This window comes from Protopterus annectens, chromosome 9.part0 (genome assembly GCF_019279795.1).
Source record: "Protopterus annectens isolate FY-2018-M chromosome 9.part0, PAN1.0, whole genome shotgun sequence".
Classification (NCBI taxonomy): domain Eukaryota; kingdom Metazoa; phylum Chordata; order Ceratodontiformes; family Protopteridae; genus Protopterus; species Protopterus annectens.
The window spans coordinates 994,813,325-994,828,704 of NC_056743.1; the positions used below are offsets into that span (position 1 = coordinate 994,813,325).

The window sequence follows — 15,380 nt, forward strand, 5'->3', positions numbered from 1 at the left end:
CCTGTGAATGGCTATATCCAAGGTTCCCAGAAGGGAGAAACTTGGGGATTCAGTGTGGGTGAGTGTGAAAGCCAGGGAGAATAGCCTGAGTTTGTTTGGGTCCATAAGGGGATTGAGGGAGGGTGTAAAAAAATAATAAGATTAAAAAAAAATTCTTAAATCCCTGCAGGATGATGGCCCCTATTTTTGGATCTTGTCTTTCATTTCTGATGTCTTCCGAAAGTCATTAACTACTAATAAATACTATGACTGCAAGAAACAACAAGTCGCACTGAGTTATATGCAATGGCAGTAAAGTAGCCATTGATTAGGCACCAGCACAAACAAATCTCCTTAGTAAAAAATGAGTACCTACAGTAGACACACTGGACGAAGCAATGGACAGCACATAAGCAATGTGTGGCCACTAACTACACACTGAGACAGTCAATGGATAGGCAACTGCAGGTACTAAAACTGGTTCAGTTAATAAGGCAGTAGTCAATAAATACACAATGAATATAGCACTGGATATTAATATGAAAAGGGTCCTTGAACCAGCCCACTTACCTGGTTAGTAAATTCAAATAAATAAGTAAATAAATAATAAACCATACAAGCACATATTAACAGCAGAAGAATCATTGAATAGCACCAGTAAACTATTTAAATTGGCTTCAATTAATACAGCAAGTAATAAAGCAATAAATATGCAAATATAATTTGATTAGTAAGGCAGTAGTCAAACTGCTAATAAGTAACTATCAGAAATTTACTGAATTCAAACTTAATAATAAAATAAATCAGAATAGTACATGTAAGATGTGGTTAATAAGACAAATAAAAGGCAGTGAAATTCATGTAATCCACAACAAGGTTGTAGAGGCTGCCTTATCTGTTATAGACTAGGCAGTTGTACTGCTTACCCAGTAAGCTTTACACTGTTCAACAGTGCTGCAGGCAGCAAAGCAAAGCACCAAACTGAGCAAATATTTGGTTATTTAGTCTGTAAGACTCCACCCCTGCAAAAGTTGGCCAATCAGAATCAAGTCTACAACTGTACAGAAGCCAGACATTCAAAATCAGGCAGTCTGATCCTTCATTTGGAACCCAAGCTCAAGCAGCTAGCACATGGAAGGCTCTGCTGTCGTCAGAGGCTGGTACACTGCAGATCAGGTCATGGGAAACAGCTGATATACTTGCCTACTGAATCAGTCAGAACCATGATAGAAAATACATTTGTGTTCTTTTGCCTCTTGGTAATGCCCTGCTGCTTTGTCTGGATTGCATGTCAGAGTGCTATCATTAACTCTGAACTGAAGACTCTTTATCTAGATGAAAGGAGCTTATACAGGTAAAGTACAATGAGCAAGAAAGGTGTGGGAATAGTGGGGTGAAGGAAGATATGAAGTTGGAAGATGGTACTGGGTAGGAAGTACTGATGAGAAAGCAAGCATCAGAAGGATACGTCAGGTGGGGAATCTTTGTGAAAGTTATAGAGAGTGAGACAGAGAAAAACTTAAAGGCGGCTCTCAGGGAGCTACTGAGGCAAACAAGGCTGACTATTGTCATGAGGGCAGCAAAGGTGAAAGGTATATACAAGATCTGTTAGATTATAGTTTCATGTCACTAATTTACTTGATTGCCATTGTTTCTGAAGGGGTACTGGCACTGATCCATATTGAAAGGTCTACAAAAAAAACAAGCAAATCAAAATCCATCAGTACTAACTTGATGAACATGCAACCCAACCAAAAGAAACAAACAAAAAGATACAGGAGCAAGTGCTTTTGTAGAAGGTCAAGGCTTCACACACACACACACACATATATATATATATATATATATATATATATATATATATATATATATATATATATATATGTATATGTATATATATATATATAAATATAAATATATATATATATATATATATATTTATATATATATATATATATATATATATATATATATATATATATATATATATATATATATATATATATAGATATACATGTATAAAATATAGGTTAAAAAACTTTCATTCTACAAATAGAACTTCATCAGACAAATGCATTAAAAACGAAATTCCGTTTAAATATACTCCCATTGATCACATGTTCAGCATCTCAATGACTTAACCCCTTCCTTCACAGAACTATTTTAAAGTTCTCTCTATCATTAATTCCTGGGAAACTGCAGGCATTCAATCTCACCTGCCAGCAGTACTCCTTCCAATCTAAATCTTCTTCAGCATCAGACTTCTCTTCAAAATGATGCACTTGATATATTATTGAAAGCATAAAATTTACTTTATTAACTTCACTACCATAAGAATGCAAAACATGCTTTGCCAAAGCATTACTTAGATCCAGCTTCTCGGCAGCATGTAAATGCTCATATACTCTCATATAAAATTCTCTTACAGTTCTTCCTATGTAAAAAGCAGAACAATTTCTGCATAAAACAATATAAACTACAAATTTTGATTTTGAAATCCTTTGTGAAGGGACAGTATGTTAGGGTGGCAAGAACAGTCACAGATGATCAAGTATGTACAAAAAAATGTGAAAAACTGCAAGGTATGTTAAAGAAAAGGGGATACCCAGAATCTTTTATACAGAACATTATTTCTGGAAGTTGAAATAAAGTACTGCCCAGCAGGTAAACAGGTCCCATTGTAGATACCAAACAATACAGCAAAAAACAGCAACGGTACACTGAAGCATGACTTCAAAAACCATCCAATGGAAATATATAAAAACGTTTATTTGTAGGTAAGCGCTTTCACCACTAGCGTGGCTTCATCAGACCATCAATATGTATACAAATCAAGTTAAATAATCTAACATTTATATAGAAATGCTACATTATTTCAAATGTTCTGTCCTCTCCTATTGGTCCTATTTTTGCGTGCGTACGTAGGCTAGTGACGTGAGTCGATATAGCATATAAATATTGAGATATATGATTATAAATGTTATGTTCCACTTTCTGAAGTGTCTAGAAAGAGGAAGCAGGCCTTGTACAAACTGTTACTTGGGTCTGGTGCAGAACTTACTCCTGTTGTGCATCAGTTAAGATTGCAAGAATCAAAGGAATAATTTCAAAGGTCCTTAATGCTTCCTTATAATCTACAGTACAATGAGATACAAGGTATTGTGAGGAGAAACTGGAATTTATTCAAAGGGAACCAGGAATATTTGAATATTGTAGGTGACAAGTCTTGTATCATTTGTAAAAAAGACATACATTTTAAGACATTATTAGAACTTACCCGTTTAGAAAAAAGAGAAGGACGTATGGTAAAGTGTGGAAACTGTTCTCAGTGTAAATTTATAGCAGAAGGGGAGATATTCAAGATACCAGGACTAGGTATGTTAGGTTAACAAAAAGATATTTTTGTTATTCAAAGGGAGTGGCATACATGGCCAAGTGCCATTTTTGTGACAGTTGTTACACAGGGAAAACTAAGAGAGCATTTAAGACATAAATAGCATGACAACAAATGCACTTAGTAGACATGTAAAAGCACCCCCTAGGCATTATTTTAAATATTGTGTTATTGAGCATGTCGACCTAGTTCCAGAGGGGGCCCAAGTGATAATTATTTAGAGCACAAAGAACTTAAGTGGGCAGATTACATGTAATGTCATGGAACCACCGGGTTTAAATGAGAGTATTTCCCTAGCCAGCTTGTTGAGGCTGAAGTCTGCCTATTATTTGTAAGGTTAACCTTCATACAGGGACTTGAACAACCATTACCACAATAACAGTATGCAATGTGCTCTGGTTTATGCTAGATGTATTTCTCTGTCATTATGGTTATGTGTTTTAGTTTTTCATTTCTTTATTTTTTTTCTTATTGCTATTTTGATTTACAATGTGCCTACATATATTTACACACACTTGTGAATTTTCTGGATATGGACATGGCTGTACTGTTTAGAACACAGGTTGGGGGGTTATTCATTATTTTATAAAGTTAGAGAAACTAAACTGTGTAGGAATTCCATATTAGTACTTTGTCAGTTACACTTTTGTCAGCCAAACTTGTTTAATTATTAAGGCTTTTAGAGGCTTAGTGTGTTATGCACACTAATAATAGGTGCTTTAGAGTTTTTATCAGCTAGAGCGTCTTCTGCGTGAATGGGCGTACCTTCGTTAAAGGTTGCGCGTCAGGGCTGGCAACTTGGCACCTAAAAATCTACTGCCAATCATTAGCGGACCGGAGTTCCGCTGTGGCGACCCCTAACCGGGAAAAGCCGAAAGACACAACAACTCAAAAAATATTTGGGCTACACAAACAATTGAATGTATTTTTATGATTTAACTTAACAATGTGTACGGTTTTTCAAAACACTGTAAAGGGCTCACTGAACTGCAGAGAGGGAACACTAATCAACCAGCTTCTTTGTTAACTTGACATATGACTTATTACTTGTATTTAAAGAGTTGTGTTGTATACACAGTGGCAGTTTTTTCTAATGAAGTCCATGTAATTCGGACGAAGGCGCTCATTGTTGTGGAATAAAAGAATCTTGGTTTCACATCTGCCACTTTCTTTTGGATTCCTGATTGGATTATTTTATTTTTTGTTACTATGTAGTGAATGATGGAAGGAGCATAGTGAAGCCTTTTAAAGAACTGGTACAGGAATTTGGGCCAGGGAAAAGAGAGTGACTTATATAAGTAGGTCAAGAAACCAGTGAAGGGGTAATAGCAATGGAACTGCATTAAGGAATGAAAGGGAACAAGACAGAGTTTCTGAGAAGATGAATAAGGGCAGAGGAGAATATATCTGTGGGGGGTGAGGGGAGAAGGGGAGGATGGAGATACTGTGGTATAGCTGTTATAGGAAGGGTAAAGTCTGGCCAGGGGATGGAGTATGGGAAGTGTTGTTCAAATTGTGCTGAGACATGGGGGGGGGGGGGCATTAGACCACTATATGATGTACTAATACAGTTTTGCACTTCTGGCATAAGAAACCTTGTAGGTTAAAAAAGAAGAAGGGTTTATGAGAGTAACAAGTGTAGAAGATGTGCAGAAGAAAGGGTGGCTGATGTGAAAATGTGGTGAGGGTATAAATGGATGCTCGACAGCAAACATATTGTGTCTAGTTTATTGGTATATTGACAAACTGCAGTAGAGCATAACGTGATTGTGTAACAGTGGAGAATAGGAAGTTTCTTCTTTTCTCCACTGTTCTGCAACTCTGAATTAGAGAGTTAGTATAGAGATGTGGGCAGTGGGTATACAGGGGGCTGGGTCCCTTGCAAAAACACTGTCTTGTAAAGTTTAATTGTAATTTTAATGTTGTGAGGCTCACTGATAATCAGACAATGGAAGGAAAGCAATGAATGTTCTATTGATCATTATAATCAACTGGATGCAGGGTCTTTGGCAGAAAGTGGTGAGTAGTTTTAAAAAAGTAATGATGTGAAGGAAGTGAAAAAGACACGGACATTTTGTGTGGTTGGTGTGGGAATGGAAAGAGAAGAGTGACCACTGAAGAAGAAGGTCTGGCAATGTCTACGGATAGTTGTGTTAAGGCAGACATAGTAAAGACTTGGAAAGGGTAGGTGGAAGACGGGTAAAAATATAGCTAGGTGCATTTGAGATGAAAACGGTGAGCTGGAGATCGACAGAAAAGGTCACAGATATGTAGGGAGAGGCAGGGATGGAGTACAAATCGGTAGTTGGGGTATTTAACAGAGTTGGAGGGGTGAGTGAACAAAGAGGTAAGGGATCATGAACTTACAGAAAAGCGGTTTTGATGTAATGAATCCACAGAGGAAATATCATTACAATGGAAATGTAATATGGTCTACTAAGTCAAATGTAAATGTTGTAGCAACACCCTTCTACGTATTTTGGAGTGAGCTGTACTATGTTGGAGTTTGCTGAAGTAGTCTTTCTGCATTTTTGTAAGGTTTATTCTGTGTCTGTCTTTTATATAAACTAGTAATATTAAACATATAGAAAACAAACTAAGACACATGGTAGGCAAAGTGTCTGCCATGGGCTTCCCTCTGGAAGTTGTGTGTTGGATCATATGAACTGCCAACTGCACTGAAGTTGAAATAATGGAATCTGCATCCAATCACCTCTATCCTGCAGAGTGTGTGTGTGTGTGTGTGTGTGTGTGTGTGTGTGTGTGTGTGTGTGTGTGTGTGTGTGTGTGTGTGTGTGTGTGTGTGTTTGAACGGGGAGCATCTGACAAGAAGTCATAAATTGCACAACCTGTCTATCACAGAGAATAGAACTAACTGACGCCTGCAGACAGGTGCAATGAGAAAGTTAACCTTGCCACATATTAATGTTAGTAACTGTGTAACTTACATTATCTGCTGATAACAAAATAAACTTTTCAGTCCCTTATCACTTATAAGCAGTAGTTCACTGAAACAGGCTCTTCAGTTCTCTAGTTTTGAAAGTTGAAATGCTGATATAGGAAAAGTTTGATGGCAGTAGAGTTAGTGTCTTTAGCCTCTTAACTTAGCTAGAGTGTAACTGTGTAACTGTTACATTATCTGCTGTTAACTAAAGAGACTTTTCAGTCCCTTATCAGTTATAAACAGTAGCTCACTGAAACAGGCTGTTCAGTTCTCTAGTTTTGAAAGTTGAAATGCTGATATGGGAAAAGTTTGATGGAGGAGGAGTTAGCCTCTTGACTCAGTTAGAGTGTATTAATAGCTGCTTTGGCCTAATGCCTATCTGCCTTCTGAAGGTGATGCTAAACCTCAGGAAACAAAGATAATCTGAGGTCTGTGATGAGCTGTTAACTCCAACTTCAGTGACACGTGGTTCAGTTTAAAAGACACACACAAACACATCGTGCTGTCTCACTCTGGGAATATTCATAATCCAGTGCTTGTTGCCTTTTATAATTAATATCCAGTCTAATGTTTTTTGTCTTCGTATAATGTACAGCATTTTAAAAGTTTTACAATATCTAAAATACAAGGCCTGTCATCATGTTACTTCAGTGCTTCATGAATATCTGTGTTTCAAAACAGGTCTTGTAAAACAAATGCATGAACGCTTACAGAACAAGAATTACTGTCAGAAGTCCTTGTGCAGTATGAACTTATTGTAAAAGACACTTATCTTGGCCTGGTATCCTGGTTCCTGCTTAGTGCAGAAAAAGTACAGTTGTGTAAGTAAACTTACCATAACAGTAGATATTTGAATGATCACTGCTGCAGTAACCTTAGCTATATTGGTTATAACCTGGGGCTCCTGAACTCTTCTCTTTCCACCTCCCAAATGTAGTAAGCTAGAGTAATCTGCCTATATAGATAAGGCTAATGCAGCAGTGATCAATGTGATGAACGTAGTACAGCTGTGTTAAGTAAATTTACTATGACAATACATATTTGCATGATCACTGCTGCAGTACCCACTTCCTCCCTCCATCCCCCTTATTTTTTGGTGTGTTGTTTATTCCTGGGTATAGACATTTCATTTTTATTATTCCTAGAATTGTACTTTCAGTGCTCAGCTTCCCTCTGTCTGTTGGCATGAAAGCTCTGAAGGGCTTGGCACCCAAACCTGTCTTTTAGTTAGCTCAGCTCGAGCTGTCTGATAGTTTGGGCATGTGGAAGCTACCCTGAAGCTTTGGAAGCTGGATGGTTGTACCATACAGCAAAGCCTACTGCAGCAGTGATCGATATAATGAACAGCATGACTTACAAGTGCAACGTGTAACATGATGTGTTTCTAGGTGGCATCGTGACATCATAATGACATGAGAGCCAGCCGTAACACAAATAATTGCAGGTGAGTGTTAACTCATGCTACCAGAGTGACAGAATTCAGGTTGTGGATGTAAGTGGACTTTTGGCGGGGCTCACTGTACTTATCAAGTTATCCAATAAAGTACAATTGTTATTCTTTTTATTGCTGCTTGATCCAGTTTTGATATCTGTGCCTTGTAAGTGTAACCTCAAGCCTTGCTTGGCAGATCTTTTTAGGAATGTACAAAATATGCGAGCCACTGAACATGAATTTCTCCTTCACCCTTAATTTTAAGTAATGATACTTTTTATTTTGTCTTCAGGGTTTTCCAAGTGGCCTCCCATTTGCCTGTAACTGGAGTTTTAGATGAAGCCACAATAACAATGATGAAGCAACCCAGATGTGGAGTTGAAGACTCCTTTAACAAGAAATCTCTGAAATATCTTCTGTTAGGTCAGTAAAATATTCATCCTTATTGTTTCCTCAGGTCATCAGAATTCCACTGCACACTCAGTAGACACTTAATGCAGAAAGGTTACATAAAATTTATTAATGATGCTGAATTTTATTTAGCATATCATTGCTATTTGTAGTTGTAGGCTTCTCTGTCTCTGTCTATACATGAAATCCTAGCCTGTGCTGAGTGTTTGTTCAATACTTACGCTATAGCTTTTGTATCTGTGTGTAACAGTTCTTTATACATAATGTTAAAATGTTGTCATTAAAAACATATTGAAAATATTCACAAAGAAATATGAAACATTCTTGTAAATGTTTGTTTCTTAAAGGTGCCTTGAGAAGGCAGTGCATTATAAGGACTGATAGTAGCATAAACATGTCATGAAATAGTCTGCCAAAGAGAAAAGTAACAGATAATTCTGCACAGCAATATTTTATAAATAAAATGTTCAGTGTATTTATTAATTATTATTAATTATAATTCAATATTGCTGGAGACAGTTTAACCGACAAAGCTGTAGTAAAACAGATTTAAGAATCTGAAAGAACGAAATAAGAGATAAGGTGGAACAACCATCTTCAATGATGCATTCTGGAGGATGCAGTGCTCCCCTTATGCAGCTAATTATTTTGACTGATAGAAAATTTTGCAGATTTCATTCACTGCAGAGTTGGCCAGCAGTAGACAGAGAGCATCTTTTAGAGCAAAAGCAAGTTCATCATCCCTGACTGGCAGGATGCCAAAAAGAAACACTTAAATCACAATGAACTTGAGGAAGGTGAGAATGGTGGAAGTGAGGTGCAGCCTTTTAAATGCACCCCTCTGCAATTTATTTCATGTATTTATTTATTTTATTCTACATTTATTTACTGGGAAAGTCCAACTGGACAGCAGTCCTTTTTTAGTGGAGGCCCAGGAAGAAAAGCTACACATTTACACAGAAAGCCATACTCTAAGATACATAGACGTACAGGTATACACAGGTATACATAAATGATATATAGTATTCAATACAAGGCATGCATGAAGATATAGAGTAAATAGTACATTGAATAGAGTTGCAAGTGAGTGTAATATTAGTTGAACATTCAGTGTGTTACTAGTGTGGTAGTCCTCTAATATACGCATTTACAATATGAGTTGTCAGAAGTGGTGTTAGTTGCCTGTCCCTAGATAAATGCTAATATCTACAAATGAAGGAAAAGAGAATCCAAAAAAAGAGGTAGTCACTTGGATATACTTGTTAGAAAGGAAGTGTGAGTGAGTGTAGTAGAGAAAGTTGAAAGGAGAACGTAAGGTGCATCTAAGGGTTATTAGTGGGAAGTAAGAGACTTACCCAGAGCTAATGCATGTGCACAGCTTTGTGTTAGCTAAGTGGGATTTAAGCATTTTTTTGAAGTGTGGAGGGTGTTTGGTAGATGTTAGGTAGGTTGGTAGTGAGTTCCAGATTTTGGCAATGGAATTTGAATAAAGGGATTCTCCTGTAGTGTTATTAGCTTTGGTTATGTGTAGTAAATATTCGTTACTAGAGCATAATGGCCTGTTGTTGGTGTAATTATTTAGTAGGTTTTGGAGGGCAGGGGTTTTCTCTGGTTGGTTCAGAATTCTGTGGGCCATGCTAAGCTGGTTATAAGTTAAAAGATGTAGTAGTTCTACCCAGTTTAGTTTTTTGCGGGCAATGCAGTGGTGAGTTCTATATTTGGAGTTAGTGGCAAACCTTGCTATTTTATTGTAGCAGGCCTCTAGTTTACCTATATCTGATTTTTTAGGTTTGTGAGTATTGGTGAGGCATATAGTAGAGAAGAGATCGTGTGTTGTAGCAATTGTTGCTTTTGTGTCTGTGGTTAGATAATGCTTATTTCTGTATAGAGCACCTACTTTTTTATAGACTTTCTTTATGGTTTGTGCTACATGAATGTCAAATTTTAGTTTGTTGTCTATAACTACACCCAGAAGTTTTGTTTGGGTTACAGGATAAATGGTTATATTATTATTATATAAGATATTGAAAGATGGGGAAGGGTCTACAGGTCTCACAGGTTGGAAGAGTATGAGTTTGGTCTTATCAGCATTTAGTATAAGCTGAGATTCTGAGAGCCAAGATTCCACTGCAGACAAAGACTGTTGTGTTATTTCTTGTAGTTTTTGGAATGATGGAATGGCACATATTAATATGGAATCATCTGATACTGGATGAGGGAAACATGAAGGGTAGCAATGTGGAGGTTATTGGAGAAACGTGTGAACAGAAGGAGGCCAAGGATGGATCCTGGAGGGACTTCTAGAGTGACCAGTAGAAGAGGGGACAGGTTTTGTTGCCATTTGACAGCTTACTGGTGGCCTGTTAAGTAATCTCTGAACCATGCCAGTGCTGAGTGACCTATATTTAGATCAGAGAGAGCATTTATAAGTTTGTTGTGGGAAACGGTATCAAAACCTTTTGATACATGAAGAAAGACAGAGGATACAAAATGTCATTTTTATGCTGATTAACAATATTAGTAAAACTTATAAGGGCAGAGGTAGTAGTGTGGTGTGGACAAAATCCATGTTGTGTTTTGGACAGTAGATTGTTGGTTAGGAGATAGTCCATGATTTGTGAGTGTGTGCATCTTGTGAGGCTTTTTGCTCGAGGTGATAAGATTGCTATTGGTCTGTAGTTGGCCAGGTCAGTTGAATTGCCCTCCTTTGTGCAGTGGGGTAACATAAGATATCTTCCAGATCAGGGGAACTTGGCATTCAGATATAGAGTGATTTATCAGGAAAGCTACTGGGTAGGAAGTAATTTATGCAGTACTTTTTTAGGCATTCAGTTGGTAAGTTGTCAGTTGCTATGGTTGTTGGTTTCAGTTTTTGAGGAGTTTTTTTATAGTTTCTGTTGGGGCTGGTTGGAAGGAAAAGGTGCTATTATTTATAGTTGTTGCAGGTAGCTGTATCGGAGGGTTAGTGTGGTTCTTGTTTGTCAGGGCTAATATGGTTTCAGTAAAGTATTTATTAAATTGTGTAGCTATGAGATCTGCATTGTTATTGGTAGAAGGGAATGGTATGGTTGAGTTTCCAGGTTGTAGGATTTTATTTATGGCTGACCAAAATTTCTGTGGGTTGTTTTGATGTTTTGTTTGTATGTGGTGGTAGTGATTGATTTTGTCTTGTCTAATTTTTTTTTTGGCTTTATTTCTTAGCTCTTGGTAAGCCTGTTTAGATTCCTGTGATTCGGTTTTAAGCTAATGATCCCAAGCTTTGTTTCATTTTTAGCAAGGATCTGGTTTCTTTAGTTAGCCATGGGGAATAGTTGGATTGTATTTTTACTGTTCTAGGTGGAGCTAGAGTGTTAAGAATACAGTATTAAGAAAAGTGGTGTTAAAGTATTCTAAGGCACCCTCTAGGGGGAGAGATTTTAGTGGTGACCAGTCACAAAGCTTAAGTGCTGATATGAAGTCTTATGGTATGAAGTTTTTTTTTTATTTCTTATGAGTTGGAGTATAGCTTGTTTAGATGAAGTTATACGGTGCTTATCTAAATATGTTGGAAGATGATCACTAAGGCTGCCAGGGAGACAGCCAGCCTGTGTAGAGAGAAATGGTCTGTTTGTTAAAATCTAGTCTAAGATGGAGTGCCTATTAGATGATATGTCAGTTCTAGTGGGATTTTGAAATAATGATGTAAAGCCATGGAGGTTGATGTGATTTGTAGGGGTTTGGGAGTTACAGGTATACCCATCTATACTGAAGTACACCATAATGATTATTTCTTGGGGTAGTATTGCTGAGGTCTAGTGTGGGATATGTTCTTAGTGTGGCTAGGTTATTACCTGGAGGTATGTAGGAACCAACTATATTTAAATATTTTTTAGTGTTGATCTTTAATTTAGTAAAAAATAACTTCTGCATTATTGAAATCAGAACTTTTTAAATCTATAGTATCTATAGTAAGGTTATAGTATGTAGAGTAAGGTTATTTTTATACAGAGTGGCTACTCCGCCTTCCCTTCTGGTCTTCCTGTCTGTCCTATGAATGCTATATCCAGGAGGTTGGATTTCGTTGTTAGTAATCTGTGGCTTTAGCCAAGTTTCAGTAATTAAGATAATGTCTGGTGAGTAGTGGGAGAGAGTGGCATGAAGCTCTGGAATCTTGTTAATAATGCTTCTAAGGTTGATGTTTAGAAATAGAATGTCAGACACTTTCTGAAGGATATTTGGTGTGTTGTGGTGCTGTTTCTGAGAATGGTTTAAATTTGTTTCAGGGCCAGTATTAGGATGGATGTCTCCACTACATGTTAATTTGGATGCTATATGTATGATAGTCTTGAGGAATTGGTCTATGGGTTTGCTATATTTCAAGGAGACACAGGGACACAGGTAGCAATTTGGTGAGTTACTATAGTATAGGTAACTTGGTCAATAAATCTAGTTTTATATATTGAGGGTGATATTTCTATGCTTTTGGGTATTCCATTTTGTAGGTAGGGTGATGAATCAGTGTGGGAGTTTGATAGTTTATTTAGTTGTATGTGATATGAGGTTAGGTGTACTGCTATTGTTAGGGTTAAGATGGTTGTAGTACAGTAGGATATCATTTTTGTATTTGCTATTATTTTTGCTGGTGCAAGTTTGAAGAGTTTTTATTTTTTTGGTGGTGTAGTTATTGGGAGAAAATGTTTCTAATGTTGGATTTTGTTTTTATTAGGTGTTTAGTTGTAAGTTTTTGTGTAGTTATGCAGGAGTTGATATGAATAATACGTAGTTTGTAGTATATGGGTGTGGTAAGTATGATGCATTGTATGTTAATAAAATTTTGCTGCTTGGCTGATGGCTTTTGTGGGAGTGTGGAGCGGACAGACCCATCTGTGACGTGCAAAAAGGGAAGAAAGAAAAACTATCAGCAACACTAACCAGAAAGTTTGCTCAGTTCAATCAGGTTATTTCTTGCTGTTTTTTTAGCCGTTTAGGCTGAAATGATGCTAAATAAAATTTTTATTGTTTCTTCCAAAAGTAAGAGAAAATTGTATGACTGGTGCAGCTATTTTATTTGTTTAACTTTTGACTGTTATAACACTGCAAGTTGAGAGAATGGCCTGGTAATGTAGGGTTAGAACACTCTAAAATTAGTGAGCGCGATAGTTATTAAAGCCATGTAGTCAATGGGGATTCTCTGCTGCCATCCCTGGCATACGTAGTCTCCAGTGTAATAAAGCAGAAAATGGACCTCTTTCAACTATGCTTCAAGCATAACCTACACTAGTCTGCTGTGATACAGTCCTACTGTTCCGGTCTTTAGGGATTCCAGTAGTGGCCCCAGTTAATCTTGTTTTGGGGCTGACCCTACTTTACTTCCACTATTTTTCTTTTCAATCACCCCGCCACCCAAAAACAAAGACAATTGTAGAGGATTTGACAGCTCTCTACATGAAAAAAACAGTAAAATTTTTTTGTCCAGTTAAGAATTTGCATTCATTTCAGTAGTCGTAGGTGCCACACTGCACTCATTCAGCTTGCTTATACTTTGAAATTAACATCCAGCATGGCCAAGCAGTTGCACGAACAGAACTGTTATACTTAGGTAAAAACTACTACAGGGTCAAGTAGTTGATCGACCGCCTCTTTGTTTTTTTTTGTAATCAGAATATGAGTACCAGCATAAAATAAGCCTTATTAGCAATGGAAGCACTATTCAAGCTAGTGAGAACATTTTGTTGATATCATGTACCATGTCTTTAAGGATATCACCATAAGATATCACACACAGTAACACTCCTCTGTCAATTTACATTATCTACTATTCCTTAGTAATTCATGGCTACTGTTTGTCCTAAGCAGGTCTAGCACAAATCCTACAATCCTTGATCACTGTCCATATCACACAAACGTTAATAGAACAATTTTAATTATGCAGTACAATTCTGATTATACAGTAATTACAGCTGGAATAGCACCATTAAATGTAGTCAGAAATATATTCTGTACAGATAAGTCCTAAGCTGCTGCTTTTTCTTCATTACAGTTCACAAATACAAAATAATTCCAGTGGATTCACTCACTGGTGTAGCACAGTACACCATGGTCTGGACAGAAAGAGGTAATTTAAAAATGGTGCCTGATAGTCAAGTGATTTAAGAAAACTCTCACAGGACATTAGATCTGGGGGGAGGGGATACACTCAGATAGGGTAGAATCAAATCATAATGTATCAAAATCCCCGTCTGTGACATGCAAAAAAGGATGAAAGGAAGAATTATCAGCAACACTGACTGGAATATTTGCTCGGTTCTATCAGGTTATTTCTTGCTGTTTTTTAGCCATTTAGACTGAAATAATGCTAAATAAAATTGTCATTATTTCTTCCAAAAGTAAGAGAAAATTGTATGATAGGTGATACAGATGGGCCTTGTAAGGATGCATCACCAGCACTGACTAACAAAGTAAAGGATACCATCTCAGAGAAGGGTCTCAAAAGGTGACAGCTGACCACATGGAGAAGGGGTACACTTTCTGATGTGCAATTCTGTTATTGGAAGGATAGAAAGCAAAAGTGAATAGAGATGTAGAATACATGTTGGTGCAATCACACTGATGGACAGTGAATATATTCTTAAACTCAAAGAAGCAGCTGTATGGGATAGCGGATATGATGTCACTGTCTATGTAGGGACAGATTTCCTGGGTAGTAAAAGCATCAGAGAAATGAGGAGGAGTTCAAAGAGCTGGTTAAGAGCATTAAATGAGCAGCATGCAGAGTATCATTTTCACAGGTGCTGCCTGCCCATGGCATAATAGAAGACAATGTGTGTTTAATAATGGTGTCTAACAACTGTAAGAGTAACTGGTTCAGCACTCAGATCTTGGGCTTCACTAAGGATTGGGGGTCTGCCCAGGAGAATGGGGCTTGTACTGATGTAATGGTTGGCACCTGTCTGGAAGAGGCACTTGGATTCCAGATGACATGTATAAGGTTTCATTCACAATTATTTAAACTAGACATTAGGGGAGACAAGGAAAAGCTTTATGGTAAAGTCTGCTACCTCATCACAAACTGTAAAGTAGGCAGTGGCATAACTCAGACAGGGAAAATGATCAATAGGTAATGGAAATAGGAATAAATATAGAGAGAGAGAGATAGATAGATAGACAGATAGATAGATAGATAGATAGATAGATAGATAGATAGATAGATAGATAGATAGATAGATAGGGTCTATATTATA

At 37.2% G+C, this 15,380-nt stretch overlaps 1 protein-coding gene across 1 annotated transcript in view; it reads left to right on the top strand.

Annotated features, from left to right (window-relative positions):
- The window catches only part of MMP19 (matrix metallopeptidase 19), a 122,522-nt gene that overhangs the window by 35,828 nt on the left and 71,314 nt on the right, over positions 1 to 15,380 (top strand). The window contains exon 4 of the mRNA XM_044083772.1: positions 8,042 to 8,172. Coding sequence (XP_043939707.1) covers positions 8,042 to 8,172 — 131 coding nt within the window. The remainder of the gene's footprint in view (positions 1 to 8,041; positions 8,173 to 15,380) is intronic.